At 38.2% G+C, this 23,615-nt stretch overlaps 1 protein-coding gene across 7 annotated transcripts in view; it reads right to left on the bottom strand.

Moving 5' to 3' along the window:
• Nucleotides 1–23,615, bottom strand: part of Fbxw11 (F-box and WD repeat domain containing 11) — a 121,788-nt gene that overhangs the window by 81,493 nt on the left and 16,680 nt on the right. Inside the window, exon 1 of one of the 7 annotated variants that reach the window (XM_071611992.1) lies at nt 4,347–4,376. The exons of the other annotated variants lie outside the window; for them this stretch is intronic. Within the exon in view, the coding sequence (XP_071468093.1) occupies nt 4,347–4,361 (15 nt within the window). The 5' untranslated portion in view covers nt 4,362–4,376. Of the gene's footprint in view, nt 1–4,346; nt 4,377–23,615 lie in introns of those variants that run through there. 7 annotated transcript variants of the gene reach the window in all.

Genomic DNA, 23,615 nt, shown 5'->3' with positions numbered 1-23,615 from the left:
TACATTTCCAATGTGAGCACTAATTCCAGAGCTTATAACAGCCACAGCTTGTCACAGTGATGACACAGTAGCAGTGCATCACTGACACTCCAGGCACACATACTTTGTTGTCCCAACAGTTACTTATCATAGAATGCCAACCACAGAAAAGATGCTGAAAACATTTTTGTACAATATGATGAAAGTAGCTGTCATTAATTAAGCTCCTGTTATTTATTAGACAGCTGACATAGTAAACGCTCAAAATAACCCCTGAAAGATAGATATTAACTTTACAGATGAAGAAACCAAGAACCAGGAGAGGAAAGTTTGATTTGTTAAAACAACAACCTGTCCAAGGTGCAAGGGAACAGAGCTAAATGAGAGCAGAGTTAGAAAGAGAAATTAATCCTGTCTCTGATTCCACTAAGATAAATTCTCTACCCAGTGGTATTCTAGCACACTCTTATTAAAAGAATTTTTATACCAGCATGCACTAACATGTTTACACTTTTTTTTCTGTTTTTTATTTTTATTTATTTATTTATTTGTACCAGGGATTGAACCGGGACGCTTAACACTGACATTCCCAGCCCTTTTTGTGTTTTATTTAGAGACAGGATCTTGCTAAGTTGCTTAGGGTCTCACTAAACTGCTGAGGTTGGCTTTGAACCCTCAATCCTCATCTCAGCCTCCTGAGCCACTGGGATTATAGGTATGTGCCACAACACCCGGCTACACATTTATATGGCTTATTTCATTTAAATAAATTCCCAATATCTTGTAGTTAAATTTAGGTTTCCTTTTTAGAAACTTTGTAGTTATCTGATCCACACAGATCTCAGGACACAGTTTAAGGTTTACACCTGCACTCAGATAATAATATCAAATTAACACTTAAACTCACTTGCAAATTGATTTTCATTTATTCAGTAAGAAGAGTCAAGATCTCTCTGCAAGTTAACATGACTGTTCTGCTGATAACTTGGGATCTAGAACTTTTTTAAGGCAATGTTTCACATTCATTTAAAAAAAAAAATCACAGAGTATGAGAACTGGAAGTAACTCTTAAAGACCTCGAACCCCTGATTTCAGATTAACAATCAAAAAACTATCTTCCCATAGTTTTCTAACTTCTAATGATCTATTCAATACTTAAAATTGCCATAAAGCAAACTTTCTGTTAACTTATTTCAAAATATTAAGGATTCATTACAAATTTGGTGTTAAAGCTTTTTTAAAGCTTGATATAGAGTTTTAAAGGACCCTCTAAGGTTCTTATTTCCAAGAATTTACCTTTATAACAAGTCACAGTAGATACTATGTGGTATAAAGAACTATGTCAGTGTTTACTAAGGGTCTACTAGGTGTCACCACCATGCTAGATCCCACAGTAGAAAGATACAAAAGCTATCTCATCTCATTTGCACAATAATCTCACATAATAGGCATTACTTTCCCCAACACTGAGAAGAGAAAATATAGGCTCAAGAGATTAAGTAATGTTCAGTGGGAGCTGGGATTGATTTCACCCCAGAACTGGGGTCAGGGTCCCTTTCGCTCTGTTCTACAGCTTATACTATCTGCTTCAGAACAGAATATACCAAGACAGTCTGACCCTAGGCATCACTCAATCTGGTATTGTGATGCAACTGCCAAAAACCTATCCAACAGGTCTCCACTCTCAGATCAGAACTAGGATCTTCCAAATTCAAGATCAGTGTTATTATCCATTTGGTAAAGTAAAGATGGTGGTAGTTAAAACATATTAGAACTGCCCTACAAGCAACTGCCTTAGAGCTAAGTGATCAATTACACTGCTGGGGGGAAAAAAATAGTCACTACTCAATGGAAAATGCCATTCTAGGAAACACCTATCTTTTAATAAAAGAACCCATACTCGGTGCTCAGAAAAGGTTCCTTTTGCCTAATGGACCAGGAAGACATTGATCCAATTTGAAAATAATGGATAAAAATAAAAGTACCACATTCATCAATTTAAAGAGCATTAAGATGCATCTAGGACCATAACATTAATTGATTTTTGAAGTTTCTATTTTTAAATTTAGGAACTTGGTAAGAAACCTATGTTGATCATTCTAGAATAAACTATTATCCATCATTCTTTACCTAAATAATGAAAAACATGTTTTCAACTCAGCTATAATCACAATGCAGACTATTATCTTTTTCTTTGCCTTTTTACAACTTACAGTGGTCTATTATTAAACCTCTGGATTACTGTACTATTGTTAAAATACATCTCAGGAACGTAACTCTGATACTGTGGATACTTAACCAATTTTAACAAATATTTATTGATCTACTTATTAAGCCAACATCAAAATAAACTAAGCCTCTTTCCTTCAAAGACTTTACTCTCAAATTCAAGAGAAACCCAGGAGGAATGTTGAGGGATATAGAAAAACTCGAAAATGTTTGTTATAATTTCATATTTAGTTGCTTGTAATGACCAGTATTCTTAATTCAGGATTGTTCATAGAAAACAGGAAATGATTCATTCTGGGTTCTGGTATAAACAGCAAATAGCCAATTAGATTGAATTTGCAGGTTCTAGATGAAATAACATTAGCCAAAGAAGCTGATATGTATTTATTAATTTTGCCATATCCAGTATACAATCAAAAATACCAGGGCCACTCTGCAGAAACAACACTTTAAGTCAGTAAAGACAAGAACAGTAGCTTTTCGCATTTTTCAGAAGCTAAAAGTTCATTAAGAGAGGTAGGAGAGAAATGTCCTAAGCTCTCTTTCTATTACCATAGGAACCACAAATCAAAAGGAAAAAGTGGTTTCAGGCACCTTGTCTTCTGATTGGCTGGCATGAAGAAATGTTCACAAAAGCTTAACTCTAGTCTGTTTCTAGATGGGATTGTTTTGAACCTCCTGCCCTGATTCCTTCTCAAAGAGGCAATTCTTTTAAAAGCTACCCATAGATGTATTTTATGTTAATCATCTCTCTAATGTTACTCTGATTTAGAAATCTGCTTCATTGCAGGTTTTCTACACCCGCTCCCAAATCTTTTTTGATAAACCACTTCCCACAGAATCATTATCAGTTTCTTCTAACTTCTATCATCATGCCTGAAATAACCAAGTTGAGTGTCTTAAATGCACTGTTTTATTCAACAAAAAACTTATCTGAACTTATATCTATGTGCACACAAAAAAGCAATTAATGTATTCTTTCCTTCCTCAGGTAGTTCACAGGAGAAAATCTCAAGAGTGTTTAGTGTAAAAACACACACACACACACACACCACAAATAGACAACCTCCCAAGGAAATAGGATGCCTGAACTAAGCCACAAAGGATAAGTAGGTGGCAGTCAGGGGAAGAGAAAGAAATTTATTCTAGAATAAATAACACAAGCAAAGCCAAAGAACTAAAAGATGACACATCCTGTGCAAGAATCCGCAGCCAATTCAACATTGAAATATTGAAGTATGACATGAGGAAAGGGCCCAACCACAGAATCCTCTTCTATACTATCTAGCAAAAATGGGATTTCAACCTGTAAGATGACATCTCTTAAACTACACATGACAGATAATAATAAATTGCCAATCCTTCCAAGCATGTGGTCCCATTTTATATCCATGTATACAGAGATTTTTTTTTTTTTTTCCCAATGCAGCATACATACTGTTCAACAATATTTGACAGAAAAAAACAGAAGTGGGTCATGTAACACGTAAGGAATGGGTGAGTGACAGAAAGGTTCTTTGACCAGGAGTAAGAGAAAAAGAATAATATAAAGCCAAAGCCAGCAACTCAAACCAGCATTAAATAAAAAGCCCACGTTTTCTAGAATATGTAGGGAACAAACAAGCAAAAAGAAACCTGACAACAGTAACCCAATGATAAAGTGTAGAAGTAAACAAGATCAAATCCAAGGATGTTTTTATAGATAGAGTCAATTTTTTAAAGACTAATAAATTTTAATAGTGTTTGAATCTTGTAATTCCTTCAAGTGAGACATCAAAATTTTTATTACTCAAATCACTGCCAGATGCAATGATGAGACAGCTATTAAATCATTTTAAGCAGAGGAATGGGCTATGACAGCTACAGCAAAGCATGACTTGAAGAAAAGTGAAACAGGAAAGTTTATTCTTAGAGAACCTAGAATACAGTATTTTTGGTTTACAACCAATATCTTTCAACTAAGCTACAAAGAGTGGAAATAAGGGCCAATACTTACAACTTTCATACTCAAAGTCCTTTTTTCACATAAAATTTCCCATGTCCTCCTTGTAAGATATAAAACTAAGAGTGTCAGGATAATGACACAGGGCTACCAGACACATAGGAGTAAAATGAATGACTGACTTCGTGGTAGTCACCTGGCAGGAACACATTCTCCATTGAGAACCTCTAGCCAGGAGTGGGGAATGATCCTGAGGAATTATACAGCAAGAAAATGGGCTCCAGGGGCATGAACCACCTAGGCTTGAGGGCTGGAGCTCTGTGCAGCTTCTCTTCAAGACTGTCCTCACCTCAAGGCAAAACAGAGAGAGCATTAAAGTTAATCCAAATTAGAAACTATTATGTTTTATTTCTGAAACTGTTGCTTTTCAAGGAGAAACAGTATCTATAATGAAAACAAGGCTACAAAGTTTTTAGAAGAGCCTCCTAAAATTCAGAACCTAGGCTTCTACAAGTTAACTTTTAATGGTAACCTATAAGAATTAGCCAACTCTCAACAAAATAACTAATGCTTTTGCTTTTTGGGGTGGGGTGGGGAAGGGATTGAACTCAGCGGCACTTGACCACTGAGCCACATCTCCACATCAGTACTTTATTTAGAGACAGGGTCTCACTGAGTTACTTAGCACCTTGCTTTTGCTAAGGCTGGCTTTGAACTTGCGATCCCTCCTGTCTCAGTCTCCAGAGCCACTGGGATTATAGGTGTGCGCCACTACACCCAGCCTTCTTTTGCTTTTAAAATAAAAAATCATAATACAGTACTCAGGTGGTAGGGTAAAAGTTATTTCATGATTTAAAGGTATTTTCTATAGCCTTTAAAATAATAATAATAATACTGGCCCACAGTCAATATGTGTAACATTTTCTTTTGCATATAATGCAATTTTTTATAACAAAATTTGACAGTAAACATGACACACAACCAAGAGTTAACATTTTAATACTCAGCAACTATATTTTAGAATTACATGCTTTCTTGTCATAGATACTATATCACAGGATATTTGGGGGCTAATATATACAGTAAGGAAAGAAATGGAATGGGGCCAGATGGTGGTGCCAGTTCATGACTCCAAAAGCCAAAAGAGGAGGAGCCCAAGTTCAAAGCCAGCCTGGGCAATGCAAGACCCTGCCTCAAAATAGCATTTGCTTACCACAAGGGAGACTTTGGGTTCAATTTCCAGTACTAAAAAAATGGGGGAGTAGGGGAAACAGCATGGGAAGAAAGAAGGAAGAGCCGAATGGGGAAAACTAAACTTATATCTGGTCAAGTTTTAGTGATTCAAATACTTTACATCTATGAGTTTGATGGTTATAGGTGATCCCTATAAACAGTAGCGGAACAGAACTCAAAGCCAAAGCCCAATCTGTAAATACTACATTTTTAAAAATCACCTTAATGTTCAATTACCTCATCTTGAGTGATTATGTAAGGTGAGACACCAAAACCTAAACACTAACAAAACTACAATGGATCTTCATGGTCATCTTTTAAAAAGAGACAAAGAATCATTTTCTTTTATTTATTTTTCACTGTGATGCTGGGGATTGAACCCAGGGCTTCTCACACACACCAAGCAAGAATTCTACCCTACGTTATATCCCCAGCCCATCTTTTTAAATTTTTATTCACCCATATTTTCTGATTTGTCTAATGACCACCTAGTACTTACGTACTACTTTAATACTACCTTTTGTTGTTGTTTGTTTATTTGCAGTGCTGGGAATCAAACCCAGGGCCTGATACTTGGCACACCGGGCGGATTCCCTATCAAAATGCTGCAACCCCAGCCTCCCTTGTATAATTTTAAGTGATGCTTTACTTTAAACTAACAGTAACTTGACAGTTTAAATAAACAAATTCTTTTCCAATGAATGTTGAGTCCATGTTAAACATCTGTCATTTAAAATGTATAAAAATGCTAGACGCTATAAAAATATTTTACCTAGTGATCCCTACAACAGTAGTAAACATCAAAATCATAATGGCTTATTCTGAGGGAATCCACAGGGGGAAAAAATCTTTCTTATCTGCTTCACAACTAACACCTACAACTAAAAACTGTCACCAAGTTTTTCAGAACTGGAGAGAGAAGAATGAGCTCTACAAAGGGGGAAGCGGAAACTCTATTCCAAGCAGCATTCCAGAACAAGATGTAACAAAATAATCTATTTCCGGCATAGCCACGCAGGTCCTCTGTCGCCCAGGACCACACTGGGGATCAGTTGCAAAGGAGGAATAGATTTCCACAGCAACTGCCAGGTCAGATTGGGCTTCTCCAATCCCAGTGGGTTTATCCAAGACCTCAACCCTGACACTGGAGAGAATTTAAGAATAGTTAAATTCAGTTTGTTAAATTGAATACTGTTCAGTACATCTGGGCTTTCGCCACTTTGCATCTGTGGTCCAACTGGGAAAGCTGTTCAGACAGCACTCCCCTGTGAATGCATGCTCATTTCCAAAGAAAATGCTAAATAATTTTACAGAGAAGAAACAAACTGGGATGGGATACAAACTTTGTACTGCACAACTATACTGTGGTCAATTCTCGCCACCTTTGGCCAGATGGGTACCTGAGTTTAACAGAGGAAAAGCTGAGGACCAGGAATATCAAATAACTTGTCAGACATCAAAAGGGGCAGAATTGCAATTCTGAGTCCAAAATTCCTTGCTTTTTTACCTAATCTATACCTAACCTATGTGACACTGCCTGTCACATCCTTTGCCTGACATTAAACTCCCTAAAGCAGCAAGTTCCCCTGGCTTATTTTTAAATTTTATCTGCTTGTCACTCATCTCTACTGCTGATGGGAGTGTAAGAGGCACAATTTCTGGTGAGCACCTCTGCAATACACATTCAAGACTCGGAAAACATGCTTATCATTTGATTCAGCAATTTCACAGGGGAAAAAATATATATATAGCTAAAAAGAAGATATTCATCACAGCACTGCTCACAACAGCAAAGGAAAGATGTCAACAGTAGGAACTGTTTCCATAAATTATGGACTGCCCATAAGACAGAATATTACATCTCCCCAACAGAAATCATGTTGTAGGAGCAGTGGGAAGTGTACAGCATGTAGGAAGGAAGCCCCCATACGCTGAAGGGTTCAAGAAATAGTAAATGAAGAAAGGCAACAAGTCAGGACTCAGGGTCTTATTTTATTTAGTAAATATGAATTAAACACAGGGGATTTTTATTTATTCTTTTTGCCTGTCATACTTTTTCAGATACTGTATCTGAAAAAGTATGACATACTTAACATACATTGGCAATACAGTGTTCAGGCTTCTCGATCCTGTCTTCTCCAGGATTAAAGAGAATATGGCATTTTCACCATTCTTTGGGGATCTGATGACAGCACTTGCCCCTTAGTTCCAGGTCATTCTTCTTCAATGTGGGTAGAGGGCAGGTGGGGAATTAGAGCTATCAGGGTTTGGATGCACTGAGTGATAAAGACACGACTCTAATTCATTTCGCTGCCTGTGACTTCTGGATACCTCGGGTCTCCAGTCAGATACTCCTAAGTAACAGTGTTCCCACTTATGAGGCCACCACTTCTAAAACTGTGATCATCCATGCTCCATACTGTGTGACACCTGAGAGGACTTCCAAGTCAGAGGACCTAAAAAGCTGTCTTGTTCTTTAGACATTATCCAGAACTGAGAAACATCTGATCTCCTTGTCTATACCAGGGTTCCTATCCTTTCCCTAAGGTCTGGATGTGGTTTGTTCCCTAAGGGTTCATGTGCTGAAGCTCTAGTCCCTAATTGACAGTATTAAGAGGTGAAGGGCAGGTGAAAGTGGTTAGTTAGGTCACTGCCACATTGGGAATAACACAGTTCTCACAGAAACCCAGTTGGTTCCTGGGAGTGCACTGTTACACAACAAGAAGTCCCTGGCTCCCTGGCTCACCATGTGATCTCTTCCACACAAGCTCCTGCCATTGTAATGCCATCCACCATGTGGACCTCATCAGAGACCAAACAAAGGGGTTTGGTCACCTGATCTCATCAGACTTCCTGCCTCTAAAACTGATCTCCATAAACCTCTTTTCTTAATAAGTTCCCAGCTTTGGTACTTTGTCACAGCAACAGAAAATGGACCAAGACAGCATACCAAATACAGTGCTGGTTACATCCCTACAGGATCCTCCACCTACTTCACCAAAATGAATGCATAACGCAAGTCTAATTGTCCTCCAGCATACCAACCTAAAATCCTTACTCTACTGTCATAAGAGAGGACAAAGTTGGCCTTTTTTAAAAAAAGAACGTTAGAACACATGGGAACTCAAACTTTTTTCTCCCAGTATAATAAACAAACATTCTCATTTGTTCCAGGAAGAGATACCACTTTCAAGAAGATGACTTGAGGACTATTATTACATCTACTCTCAAAGTCTGACTCAATTTTATAGTCAGACCATAATATAACTTCTATTTTAGTTTTTTCATTCTAAACTGCTTATTTATTCAAAAAAAAGTTGGGCTGGGGGTGTGGCTCAAGCAGTAGCATGCTGGCCTGGCATGCGTGCGGCCCAGGTTTGATCCTCAGCACCACATACAAATAAAGATGTTGTGTCCGCCGAGAACTGAAAAATAAATATTAAAAAAAAATTCTCTCTCTCTCTTAAAAAAAAAAAGTATATAGGCTAGCAAACGAAATGCTTCAACAGATGACAAAGAAATTCTTTTTATTTATTTTGGGGGTGAGGGAGTGTAGGGGATTGAACTCAGGGTCATTTGACCACTGAGCTACATCCCCAGCCATTTTTTATATTTTATTTAGAGACAGGGTCTCTCTGAATTGCTTAGCACCTAGCTTTTGCTGAGGCTGGCTTTAAACTCATGATCCTCCTGCCTCAGCTTCTCAAGCCGCTGGGATTACAGATGTGCATCACTGTGCCCGGCTAACAAAGAAATTCTCAAACCAAATATTCTGGTTTCAAAAATTTTTTTCTGCACATATTATTTATTATTTTATTTCCCAGTTCGCTAAAGAGAGGAACATAGTTACATTTCAATGCTACAAAATATTTTAAAGATAAGCAGTTGGGAATGGTGGGGCACACCTATAACCCCCAGTAACTTGGGAGGCTGAAGCAGGAGGATTGCAAGTTAACCAGCCAGCCTTCAGCAACTTAACAAGACCCTGTCTCCACATAAAAAATAAAAAGGGCTGGGGATGTTGTTCAACAGAAGAATGCCCTTGGGTTCAATCCCAACTACCACAAAAAGTAAATTAAATTCATCTTTTGTAGATTTATTCCCTCCAACGACTCTCCAACGATTCTACAATCTAACATAATCCTTGTCTCACTGTGAGTTCTAAATAAGCACCTACAAAAGGAAAGTTGGCCCTTCTAAAAAACTGTGTGAACTCAAACCTTATACCACTTAAACAAGCCTTCCACTATTTTCTAAATACTGCTCATTTCGAAAATACATGGTTATTTCTGGAGACTTAACCAGTCCCTAATCCAAATAAACACATATTCCAAGTTAATAGAGTCTATGTTTAATTTTATATATATACACACACACACACATTCAAACATACACACACACACACACATTTAGAAAACAGTGGTGATCTAAATTTTGCTCCTTTAGCTAGGAATAGCAAGAAAAGTGAGTTGTCCAAAAGAAAAAAAGTGAGTAGTCAAACTAATAAAAAGGGGCATATTTAGGGCTCAGTGGTAGAGCACTCGCCTAGCACATTCGAGACCCTGGGCTGGATCCTCAGCACCACATAAAAGTAAATAAACAAAATGAAAGATATTGCATCATTCTGCAACTAAAAAAAAAATTTTTAAAGGGGGTGGAGACATTTTATCAACACTTAGTTTATTTTACAGTAAACTTTACACTTGCGATTTTTTCTTATACAACATATTGTTCTTATATTCTAAACTGACTTTGGTTTCACCTAAGAATAAAGCTGTGTGCCTTACAGACCACTGGGTTCTCAGAACAAATGAACCTGCTTTGAGCCTCCCAGCACAGCCAGGCAGTTTGATTCGTCCCCATCTCTCTGTCCTGCAGGCAAGGGGGAAGGGGCGTTCTCACTGCTTGAAGCCAGGGATTTCACTGAATTCTGGAGCTGAAAAAGACTTTATAACCATTCTGTTTCATGTTCTTAAAACAGTCCTTTAAATCTCTCCTCCTGTGCTGTTTGTATGCACCCCTTGAAGGCACAAAGCCCTAACAGTAGATAATCACTGCTAAACAAATGTTATAAGAAAGTCAGCAGCAGATTACAGACTGTTTTGCATGTGTACATGTGAACATGGGGAAAACACAACAATGGAACTTCTTGCACAAAGGAACTGACAAAATCAGGATGGAAAACCCCACAGGAATTTCAGAGACACTGGAGTGTTTATTGACTTGCAAAAACCCTATTCAACTTGTTGTTTTAATAACTCTTTGAATGACTTGGCTATAAGCAACCAGTCATGATGTTCTGCAAAGCATCATAATAATTTTTTTTTAGTAACTCTGAAAGAATACAGAATTAAGAGGAGCAGCAGACAAATCTTGTGGAGACATTTTCAGCTGCACTTATGGAAAAAATAATCTGTAATTCACCCATATTTTAACTGATGATATAAAAGTCTACAGAAAAACAAGCCGAGCATGGTGGTTCACACCTGTAACCCCAGCAGCTCAGGAAGCTGAAGCAGGAGGATGGCAAGTTCAAAGCCAGCCTTAGCAACTTAGCAAGACTTCCCTCAAAATTTAAAAAAAAAAAAAAAAAAGTGGGGGGGCAGGGGATGTAGTTCAGTGGTTAAGTGGCCCTGGGTTCAATCGCCAGGAGCAAAAAAAAAAAGGTCTACAGAGGAACAAATTTGGAGGTGAGACACTGAGAGAGTAGAATTACTTTGAAAAATACTCAAAATAGAAAGCCAAAAACTGATCTATAAACAGGAAAAAAGAGTAATAATTTTTCTTGTAAAAAATGTACTCACTAGTCATAATTTGTGAAACCTGCAATTACATTATTATAACTTACAAAAAAATAATACGAAATAAAACAATTTATAAGTAAGTGAGTAAGATGGTTTACCAATTTATAGCTTAATGTTTTCAGGTCCTTATAGGGTTTGTATACAAAAGCTTCATAAACACTGGTCATCAAATAATTAACATATAAAGTCCAGAACAAACCTGACTAGGAGGCTGGAGAAGAACATGACGCTGAAAGCTTCTGGGGCGGAGGGCAGACACAGTAGCTTTCTGGCTAGTGATTGATGCAATGATAAACGCACACTGTCAACTCCCAGGACTTCCATGGGAGCCAGAGGAAAGGAAACTTCTTCCCACTGAGTTTGACAACAAAGATGAGGACTAGAACCACAGCCACTGATGCCATCAGGTTGCCCTCGCTAGGGAAAGCTGGCACTGCTATTAGGACGGCCCTGAGGAGTCCAAGAAGAACCTGGATCCACACCTACCCAGGGCCCTCTTTTGGCTTAGGCTGGTTTTGTATGAGTTGGGTTTTCTATGACTTTCAACTGGATAATAACAACAAATCTTAAATATTTAGTCCAAACAAAAAAGACAAAACCCAAAGAGGGGCTAGGATTATGGCTCAGCAGCAGAGAGCTCGCCTAGCATGTGATGTGCAAGGCCCTGGGTTTGATCCTCAACACTACATAAAAAATAAAACAAAATAAAATAAAGGTATTGTGTCCAACTACAACTAAAAATATTAAAAAACAAAAAACAAACAAACAAAAAACACCAAAGAGGTACCCCACATGGTCAAGGTAAGAAAGAGGCAGTTTTGTTCTGTTGAAACGTTCTTTTCTTTAACCTTTACATTCTTTTCTTTAACCTTTATTTTCATTTTTATACCTTTATTTTTATGTGGTGCTGATGGAACACAATGCCTTACACATGCTAGGCAAGCACTCTTCCACTGAGCTACAACTGCAGCCCCCACTGAAACATTCTTAAATTTATTTTTACTTTTCTATGATGTTGTTTTATTTTTCTGATAAGTGCTCAAAACTAAAGATACCACAAATATTCCACTCATGTTAGAACCACAGATCCTAGTGAAAGAAGAAAATAAACGAATCAAAATTCTAAGAAGACTGTAGAAAGAAAGCACAACAAGAAAAAATGAGCCTAGATTTTCCAAAGAGCTGTGAAACACAATACTGAAAAAGCTGACCTACATCTTTCTGGGCACTCTATTCCAACTAAGCACTGAGGTGACCAAATACAAACACCAGATAAGTAAATGACCTGAGAGAGAGAGAGTGCATTTATCATCTAAGATTGCAAAGCTCTACAAACCACTGCAGATACAAAGCGTGGCTATTAAAAGTGGAGCCTGCTTTGTGCCCCGCTGCTACCCACAGCCTTATTGTTGCACAGTGCCTAACTCAACCCCAGAAAATGCAGATGCACCAGAGGTCTGGTTTCACCAAGGATCACATACTTGGAAAGAACAGAGAACATCATAATTTGAAAAGCACAACAGCACAGTGGAAAGAACACAGGCTTTGCATTTTTCTGTTTTATGCAGGAAATGCATGTTTTATGCAGGTTTGGTGTTTTTTGTTTGTTTTTCCTATTTTTTAATTGAGACAGAAATACACTGAATCCTAATCCCTAGTTCCTAGGTCTAGCAACTAATCTACAAGAAATATAAAAAGGAACAGACTCTGTAGACCTAACATAATCAGCAAATGCCCCAAATGTAAAAAGCTATACAAATAAATAACCAACCAGTTTCTTCAATAAATAAATGCCAAAAAAAAAAAAAAAAGATGGGAGAGGTAAATTTTACAGACTCAAAGAGATTTATTATATTAAATATATTAACTATATGCAATGTGTGAACTAAGTCTGGATTCTGAATTCAAAAAACAAACTATAAAAAAAGATTTTTGAGAAAAAGAGCAGACAAATTCCAATGGAAGGCATCCTAACTGTAGCTGACCGCTACTCCTGAAAACTGATGAGGTTATTGAAGATGAGCAAAGTTTAAGACACTGTCACAGCCAAGAAAATCTTAAAGATACACAACAACTAAGCCTAAGGACATTGGGAATCCTATAACAGAAAAAGAACATTAGGTAAAAACTAGGAAAATCTAAATAAACTTTAGATTTTAGTTAATAAAAATGCATCAATACTAGTTCATTAGTTCTAACAAATTAATGTATTATCATAAACACTAAAAATAAAGGAAACCGTGGGGGTGGGAAGGAAGCACATAAAAATTCTGTACTATCTAAAACGTTCCACAAAATTAAGCCTATTAATTTTAAAAAACTATGAGATAACAAATATTTGATATTTGATACTTTCAAGAAATTGTTCATTTTTTTAAGTGTGAATGGAATTGTGTGTGTTTAAGAGTCTTGTCTTTCAGTCTTATCTTTTACAGATACATACTGAATAATTCATGGATGAACGGATGGAGAGACAAATGAATGAATGTAAGCAATGTGTCCCAGGGTTTCGTTGGTATGTGAGGAGTTTTAGTGTTTAATAGCTATATGTTTAATTTAAACCTATATCAAAAGACATACATAACTAGCACAGCAAACCAATGATTTCATAGATTTTAATAGCTTAGGTCTAAGTTTCTCTTGTGAATACATTTATTGAAGTTTAAAAAGAACAGGCAGAGGTAGGTTAAGGTCCCAGGGCCCAATACTGTGACCTCAGGCAAGTCACGGTACCTGAGTGCGCACACCAAAGCAGAAACTCAATCAGCACCAGTTGTGACACCAGGGAAAAGCAGCCTCGAATGCCAACAAAGCAGCAGCACACAAGAGCACCATAATGGGGAGAAAGGAGGAGGAAATAATTTAAGAGCTACATGGACAGTTTGGCCAGAGACAGTCAAGGCTGTCCCCTTTTCTTCCCAATGCCCCAACTGAGAACCTGCTGCTGCTATCTACCCACATCCTGGAAATTCTGCCTGCCCTGGGCCTCTGGCCCTCTTAAGATCCCCAAGCCAGCCCCAAGTCAGCCAGGCAGAAGGCTGAGGCAGGAGAATCACAAGTTCAAGGCCAGCCAGCCTGAGTGACTTAGGAAGAGCGTGTCTCAAAATAAAATTTAAAATGCTGGGGATGTAATTCAGTAGTAGAGCATCCCCAAGGTTAATCCCCAATACAAGCCAAACAACAACAAAGAGCCCCAGCCTGCTCCCTAATGCTCCTCATACTAAGGTGCTGGCTAGAGCTGCAGTCTCTAAAATAATCCATAGTTTTTCTTTTCATACCCTGGACTGGGGAGAATAAAAGCACAGGCTTTACAGTAAATAAATTAAGATAACATTAAAATTAATAAATAAAATCTATCTCTTGACTAGCTATGTGACCTCGAGCAAAAAGTAATTCCCTTCTTCGGTCCACATTTCTTCACATGATAAAATATGGAAAACATACCATAACAAGGTCATAGCACAGGATAAAAAGTAAAGTTGATATAAATCTGACAAACAGTAGGCATTAACAGTTCCTTCCCTCCTGAATTGGTAAGGTGACAGAAAGACTCTTGGCGAACAAAAAAAGAGTTGAGATAAAATACACAAATATCATGAAGCAGAGCACTTCCCAAAATTTGTCCCTGGGATCACATAGGTTTCAACCAAAATAAAGAGGGAGATGAGTTCTGGGGTCAGAAAGTTTGGAAAATGTTGGTAAACTCATTATTAAAATGACAATTATCAATTTGATTTCCAAGAGGAGGAGATTACATGCAGCATTTACTAAATTTACTTGACCACAGGAAGCAACTAACAGAAATAGTGATCCTATTAATCACTGCTTACAACACAGGAAAAGAGGGAGGGAAGGGGAGAAGGAAGGACAGATGGACAGCAGTTAAGGCCACTGATATCTCCTTCAAAAGACAGTTAAGTAAAGTGAAACTACCTGGACAATTTTTACAAGTCAATGACAGTATAAAAATATAATCTGGAGGGAAAACAGGGATGCTTTCTCAATTTTTTTGAAAGGAATTTATGTTTGATTTTAGGATCAAATTGTTTATGCTTAGTTATTGAAACAAAAAACACCAAGAATTTAGGGAATGAATTAATTTACTTTAAAAGCACATACAGACTGGATACTAGATAGTAATTCTCATCTGCCCTCCCAAGTTTACTCTTTCATTCAACTACCGGACTGTTTGGCCAGTACTACAGCAGACGCTGGAAATAAACAGAATGTAACAGAAATGATCTTTGTACCCCTGGAGATTACTTTCTAGCAAAAGAGTTGACTGTCTAGCAGAGGAATACTCAATACATTTATCAACTACAATTTTGTGAACAGCTATAAAGAATAAAGGGGTGAATGCTGCCAGAGCTTTATAAGGGAGCCTAACCTATAAAGGTACCAGGGGACCTAGACCCAGTCCCTGGTGAACTGAGCTCAACTGGAAATGACAAGCACAGGCTAACTGGTCCGGGAAGAAGGGAAGTGAAGCCTCCCTAAGAGTAACAGATGACAAATGACAAAGCTTTCAGGTACTCCTCAGTAAGAAGCTGATACCCTTGAGGAACAGGAAACAAAAGAAGAAGAAAAAAAATCACTGGGACTGAAGTACAGAAAGTAAGTATGAGAAAGAACAAAACTAGACAAGAGGGAAGAGGAAAAAAGGTGTCAAGGTTGGGGTTTCTGACTACATTTACTTGACCACAACTAAAATCATCAAAGGAACATCAAAATAAAGGACAACCCACACTGGCACTGGACACCTGGCTAGGGTGCCTTCTATGTACATATAAATTTTTCAAGGAATTTCTATAAAATATAATATAGCCCAGTGCAGCAGTGAACATCTGTAATCCCAGTGACTTGAGAGGCTGAAGCAGGATTGCAAGTTCTAGGTAGCCTGGGCAACTCATCCAGACCCTGTCTCAAAAAAAAAAAAAAATTAAAAAGCCAGGGGTGTGCTCAGTGCTAAGTGTTTGCCTAGCATGAGTGAGACCCTGGATTGAACACCCAGTACCAAAAAAAAACACCAGAAAAGACTGGACTGGGAATAGCATTCACTGCACGTAAGAAAGCAAAGCCCAAGGGAGAAGTGCAAGGATCTCCTACAAAACCCTACCTTCTGACTCACAGCAGAAATGGCTGCAAAGGAAGGAAGAGCGTCCTAGAGCTGTGGAGACTTCTGCAGCTGGCTTCAAGATGGCACTTTCAATCACCAAAAGGAGCACCACCCAGCCACACCAAACTCCCAAGCTCCTACCCCAAGATTTTCTTCGGCCATACTCCCCACCACCTGGATCCAGAGCTGTGGCAGGATACTACCCTTTCTTCGGGACATTTCCCTTTCTTCACAAAAGAAATACAAACCTGATGTCACTAGTAATTAAAAAACAAATCTTAAAATTCTTTAATCAAATTAGGATATTTTTTAAATTTGAAAATTCTAAAACAGGGGTTTGGGGATAGAATACATGAGGCCCTGAATTCAAGCCCCAATATCACAAAAACAAAAACTCTAAAATAGCATAAACCTGGAGTCAAAAATGTTTTCCACTCAAGAGAATATGGTTTGTCATGTCATGTTCACAAAGACAAGCAGGAAAGTGGGCACAACTTCTGGTTATGTAAAATACACATGCTCTTCAAAAATCCTCACCTAGCCAGGCACAGGAGGTGCCTATTAAAAACAAATGTATGAGAAAGAGGCCATATTGTTTAGTTTTCAAATAATTATATCTGTAAAGTAAAACAATTATACATGTGAAAAACAAATACGTACAAAACATACATGGAAGAAATGTGTGTGTATAAGAAGAAGAGGAGCAGGGGTTGTGGCTCCATAGTAGAGTGCTTGACTACCATTGGTGAGGCCCTGGGTTCAATCCTCAGCACCACATACAAAACAACAACGATGAAAATAAAGGTTAAATTCTTTAAAAAGGAGGAGGAAGAGGAGGAGGAGGAAAGAAGGCAAGGCACAGTGACGCATGCCTGTAACCAACCAGCAGCTCAGGAGGCTGAGGCAGGAGAATGGCAGATTCAAAGTCAGTCTCCACAACCTAGTGAGACTGTCTCAAAAAATAAAAAAGAGCTGAGGATATGGCCCAGTAGTTAAACACCTCTGGGTTCCCAAAAAAGAGAAAGAGAGAGGAAAAGAAGAGGAAGAAGAAGAAGACCACATACAAAAAATTATAAATAAAAATAGTTACCAGGAAACTTTTTGGGTTTTTATTTCTTATTTTACATTTTTTCCTATAATAAATATAGATTATGTCCATAAAAAGAAAATATAAATTCTGTATCAAAATGATAGGAGGCCACTGTTTTGGACTAAGCTCCTATACTAGGCCTCAAGAGACCAGACTAAAAATCAAAATGGAGTCACCCTTGCTAAAAGTCCACATCACCCAACCAAAATTAAGTTGTTACATGACCTTACTAGATATTAAGAGAATGAGAGAGAGAAATTTCTTAAACAGCCAATCAGCATGACAGTGAAGTTCCCTCTGCTTTAACCTTGAATCCTTTAATCCATAGGATAACCTGAAGTAACCTGATATAGCCATATTTTTCTATTATTCTGTTTCCCTGTCTCCCACCTAACAAGGAAAGTAAGTTTAAAATGACCAATCCACTTGCTTGCTTTTTGTTCTCTTTCTGCCTCGTTCAGCCCTCCTCTATCTATGAAACCAATCTCCTCTGCTCAGCTCATTAAAACAATTATTCTACTTTTAAAAAGTAGAATAGTGGTTCTAGAATCACAAAATCAATCAAGATTTTTAAACCAAATTTGTTTTGATTTTGTTTGTGGGGAGATTTTCTTTAATAATTTAGCATTTTCCCCCATACTAGGCATGGAATCCTAGGCCTCTACACATACTAGACACACGCTCTACCTCTAAACTACACTCCCTGCTCTGCAACTGTTTTTAACATACATGTAAATTATGATGCTAAATTAACTGAATAACTACATAAGGGGGAAATGAGCCTTGATCCAACCTCGAATATAAGAAACAATTATTTTGGAATAGAAAATTACAAAATTTCTAGAAGAAAACAGACTGTCCCCAAGCCCTTGAGAATAGGTAAAAACTTTGATTATAGGACACACACACACACACACCAAAAAAAAAAAAAAAAAAAAAAACAGGTTCTATGAAGGAACTTGAATAATTGGACTTAATATTAAAACCTCTGACCACCAAAGTGCAAGACTGCACCATGTGCACCTGACAGAGGACTCCTTTCCAGACTCCCCCAAGGAAGACAACTGTTAAATAAAAACTACAGCTCACTATTTTTGGGGTAAGCTCCTACTTGAGGACCCAAAAGACCAAATAAAGAAGTAAAGTCACCCACACTAAAGTTCCATCTCACCAAGCTGAACTGCTCCTCTGACCTGCTGAGAAAGCAGGATTCAAGAGAGAACTGGCAAGCACCCTCAGTTAGAACTGGCCTGAAAATGAAGTTCCCTCTGCCATAATCCCTACACAAAAAGGTAAACTGAGATATACAGATGCCTTTTTCTACACTGACTTCCTGTCACCACGCTACAAAAGGAAGGACTCCCTCCCTGAGATGACCAATCTGCTTTTTGCTCTGTTTCTGCTTCCTTCAGTCCCTTTCTGTCTATAAGACCAGTCTCCTCTGCTTGGCTCATGTCAACGGTTACTCTACTGAATAAAATGAAGTGTTGCCTGATTCTTATTGAGATCTTTAAACTTTTCGACCTTTGATATAACCTGATTTTTTTTAAGGATTAAAGACTGGAAGACAGCAGAACACAGTGGCTCAAGCTGATAATCCCAGCTACCTGGTAGCCTGAGGCAAGAGAATGGAAAGTTTGCGACCAGCCTGGGCAACTCACAAGACCCTGTCTCAATCAAATAAAATGTTTTAAAAGGCTGGGATGTAGCTCGGCAAAGCACTTGCACGGTCACTTCTCTAAAAATCATATTCAAGTGGACAACAGACAAATGAAAAGATGGCCAACATCATTAGTCACTATGGAAATAAGTTAAAACCATAATCAGATACCACTTCACATCTACCAGAATGGCCAGAGTTAAAAAGGCTGACAGTACACTGCTGCCCTAAGAGTAAGAATGCACAATCACCCTGGGGGAAGATCCACTGTTTCTCAAAAAACTAAACATATGTTTGGCCTCTGCTGCCTGCTGTGCCTGCTCTCCACCCCCTGCCCCTGGCACAAGAACTTCTAAAACCCTTGGAATTCCCTGAATTATAGCAATGAGCAGACCACCACTTCTAATTCAAAACAAGCCACTTTTGACTAGGCCTGAGCTTGGACTCTTGGAGGATGGGGTCTGGCTGCCAGAGGAATCAACCTCGTTGGTATCTCTTAATCTGATTAATTATTTGTGTTCATCATAATACTCTTTGATCAAAGGAACATAAATGTTTCCCTGAATTCTGTGAGTTTTTACAGCAAATTACTGAACATTAAGGGGTCACAGGAAATATAGGTGGCATCCTGAGGTTTTGCAACTGATGCATAACAGTGAGGGAAGTCCTGTGGGATCTTCTAACTTCAAAGATCCAAGGTTAATTTCAGGTAAGGTCAGCAGTGAATTGAATTACAGAACGACCAGTCAGTGCATGCAAAGAATTGGAGAGCTACTTGGTGAGGACAAAAACAAACACTTGGTGTCAGAGTCATTGTTAGATTTTTGTTTTGTTCTTTTTTTTTGTTAGAGTTTAGAAAAACAGCATTTTCCTTTATACATACACTATTCCAGCAAATCCACCCCTAGGTATGACTAGGTGAAAACAAATATCCTCACAAAAAAATCTCATAAAAATATCCACACAAGTTCTATTCACAATAATCAAATACCGGAAACAACCTAAAGACACCTCAGTAGAATGAATAAACAAATTGTTATGTAATCATCTAATGCACTAAGCAATAAGAAGGAATGTACAACCAATAAGAATGAACCTCAAAAATATGCTGAGCAAAATAAATCCAACATGACCAAGTACCTGCATTATGTACATGGTATGTGACTCCACCTATGTGAAATTCCAGAATGCATTGAACTGATCTGTAGCTGCAGAAAGCAGGTTACTTGGGGGTAGGGGCAGAAGTGGGCAAATGACTGACTGCCAAGTTCCCCTGGAGGGAACTGTTGAGGGGATGGAAATGTTCCATATTTTGATTGTGCTAATGATGATATGAGTGTATATATTTCTCAAAACCCAAAACAGCATGCTTACAATGAGTACATTTTATTGAATGTCAACTATAAAAAGGTTAATTAAATAAAAAGCAAACAAAAACTACAATATAAATAGCACTTCATACCCATTAGGATGGCTAAACAGAAACAACTACCAGTGATGACTGAACTCGCCATCGGAGACGGGAGTGTGAACCGGCACAGGCGCTAAAGAGGCACTCAGCAGTAGCTACTGAGGTTAAATATGTGCCCACCCTCTGACCTGGGGATTGCACTCTTGGGTTTTTTATATCCAACAGAAACAAATGCCTATGTCCACCTTAGAAGTGGGACCCATAATAGCAGGCAAAAATTGGAAGCAACCCAAATATTTATCAGTAACAGCCAAGTATTGAGCAACCCAAATATTCAAGCAACCAAAAAAAAGAATAAACCATGGATTATACATACATTAGAATAATACACCAGAAAAAAACTACAGCTACACAAAACAAAGTGGATGAACTTGACAAATGTAATAATGAACTGGGGAACAAAAATGAGCATAACCTGTATGATTTAAGAACTGATAGTGACGAGGCTGGGGTGGTGGCTCAGGAGAGCGCTCACCTAGTACATGCAAGGCCCTGGGTACTATCCTTAGCACCACATAAGATAAGTAAAATAAAGGTACTGTATCCAACTACAACTAAAAAACATCTTAAAAAAAAATGACAGTGAAAGAGATCAGAACAAGATGTTTGGGAGGGTCCACTGACGGGGTAAGGTACAGGCCACAGGAAGCCTTCAAGGGCTCTGGAAGTGCACTTGACCTGGGGTTGGTGGTACACTGTATGCTATTTCACTTATGTAAAAATTCACTGTGCCGTGCACCTCAGATGTATGTTCTTAATAAATTTTTATCCACAATAAAAATACACTTGTAGAATGCCCTTTTGACAACCTTTGTTCATTTCCTGACGCTGGGCTTCATGTTCATTTCACTCCATGTCAAGTGGAGGGTGATACAAATATCCAGAATAAAGGCACTGGCAACGGGGAAGCCAGGCCCTGACTGATGAAGGATTTCCAGCAAAATATTTACACTGTAGATGGCCATAACATGGTGCAGTTTTAAGCACACAGGGCAGGGTCTTGTAGATTCACTATCTTTTTTTTGTTAACTTACAGAGATTGAGAAAATTAAATATGTTATATATATATATATATATATATATATATATATATATATATATATATTTTTTTTTTTTTTTAAATTAAAAATATTTAATATATTTGAAAATTTATCTCCATAATTATAGGAAAAGTGATAGAAGAAAAAAAGCATATTTACTTCATATGCAATTTTCAAAAATACAGCCAGGTTGAAGTTAACATTGTTTGTCAAATATGTTAATCACATGTCACAAAACAACTTTACATGGTGACAACAATGCATGAAACTATCACTACTGTCTTCCAAAGTTAACCAATAGATTATAACAAGTGGCTAACTTCCAGAAGATTTATGAATGCGAAACTTCTTAGGAACAGGACTCCTCGTCTGTGCTTCTGTTTTATAGTGCGGAGGCCTGCAGACACTGGGCCAGTGCTCTGCCACTGAGCAGACCCCATCCCCAGCACCCCATGTGTTGAGAGCAGGATTTACACTCTTGTTGATACATACACATATACTATCATATCTGTCAATACAACCTATCCACTCCATGTCTAAAACGGCTCACTTCCTCCTCTTCATACCATCTGTTACCAGCCTGTCATTTCTTTCCTGGAATATTCCAACAGTCTCCCTGCTCCAATTTATCCTGTTCTAATCCGGCCTCCAAAATCTCTGTCAGAGTGATCTTTTAAAGCACAAATTTGCTCAAACTTCCATAATCAACTCCCCTCTCAAGCCACATCCACCACGCTCATACCTCCTTTGATCTATTCAGGGATCACAAGCTCAAAAGCTTCTATGATCAACTAGAGTGAGGACAGTCTTATGGGGCAGTGACAAACAGAAAAATACAAACTCTGACCCAAAAGGGCAATGACAAGCCCCAGTTTTCAAACAAAACCAGAAGTGTTTTGACATAAAATGTCCCAAATTTAAAATATGTACAAACCAAATAAAAGAATTGTTTGTGGATTTCTTTTATCCATAGGCTACCTACCCGTCTGTAATCTATGACCTAAAGGAAAAAGTCCAAGATGTGGTCATCATCTACTATGCCAAATGCATCCACCTCAGTCCCTTCACACAAGCTGTACTCCAACAATTCACAGAACCACTTCCTTGCTCCTCCTCATACAAACTGACTACCAGACACTGTTTACATCGCTATCTTTGCTATGACCGCCCCCCCCCCCCCGCCCCAATACATCCAGGTCTAATTTCTGTCCAGGCCTCAAAGGGTAACTTCAAAAAAAGTCCCTCATGAGGGACTGGGCTGTAGAGCTCAGTAGTAAAGCACTTGCCTAGCATGTGTGAGGCACTGGGTTCAATCCTCAGCACCACATAAAAATAAATAAATAAAATAAATGTATTGTGTCCATCTACAACTAAAAATATATATTAAAAAAGTTCCTCGTGAAATTTCCTTTTTTCTAACTTCCATAACCTGTATGACTACTTCTCATGATCCTTACCAGTTTTCACATAATGCTATAATTTTTTATATAAAAGACTGCAGAACAACTGGAAGCAAAGTGTGCACCTGCTTCTGTTCTGCATTCCTGTATTATCAGAGTGTCTAGAACAGAGTACATGCTTAATAACGAATGAATGAAACTGACCATTCATGTAACCATGTGCACCACAATTTGATGGCCATTGTATCAATAAGCTCCCTTCCATTTTCCCAATCACAGGCTTCAAGTAAAACTGAACTTGAAGCCAAACAACATAGGGTGTAGAGGCAGGGACAACTCACCACAATGATTTGGGTTCCTAATAGGAAATCACTGGGGACTAAAAAGAACTAGAAGCCTCTTGGAGAAACAGCTGATCCAACTCTGCAGGAAAGCACAAGGTGAGCCTGGGACATCCTGTGCCAAAATGCCAGGAAATACACAAAGACTAGGGGGTCCTGGAAAAAGGAAGCAGGATTCTATCCCCAGCAACTGACAAAACAAATAAATAAAGGACCAAGAGTTACCAGAAGGGGCCCTCATTAGCCAAATCTGGGACAATTCGAGCATCAGTAAAGATCATATCTGATTGCTAACACGCTGAATTAACAA

The sequence above is a fragment of the Marmota flaviventris genome, chromosome 5 (assembly GCF_047511675.1).
Source record: "Marmota flaviventris isolate mMarFla1 chromosome 5, mMarFla1.hap1, whole genome shotgun sequence".
In the NCBI taxonomy this organism is placed as follows: Eukaryota; Metazoa; Chordata; class Mammalia; order Rodentia; family Sciuridae; genus Marmota; species Marmota flaviventris.
Note: the sequence above shows the minus strand (reverse complement) of the source record. Positions and strands in the feature narration are given on the sequence as shown.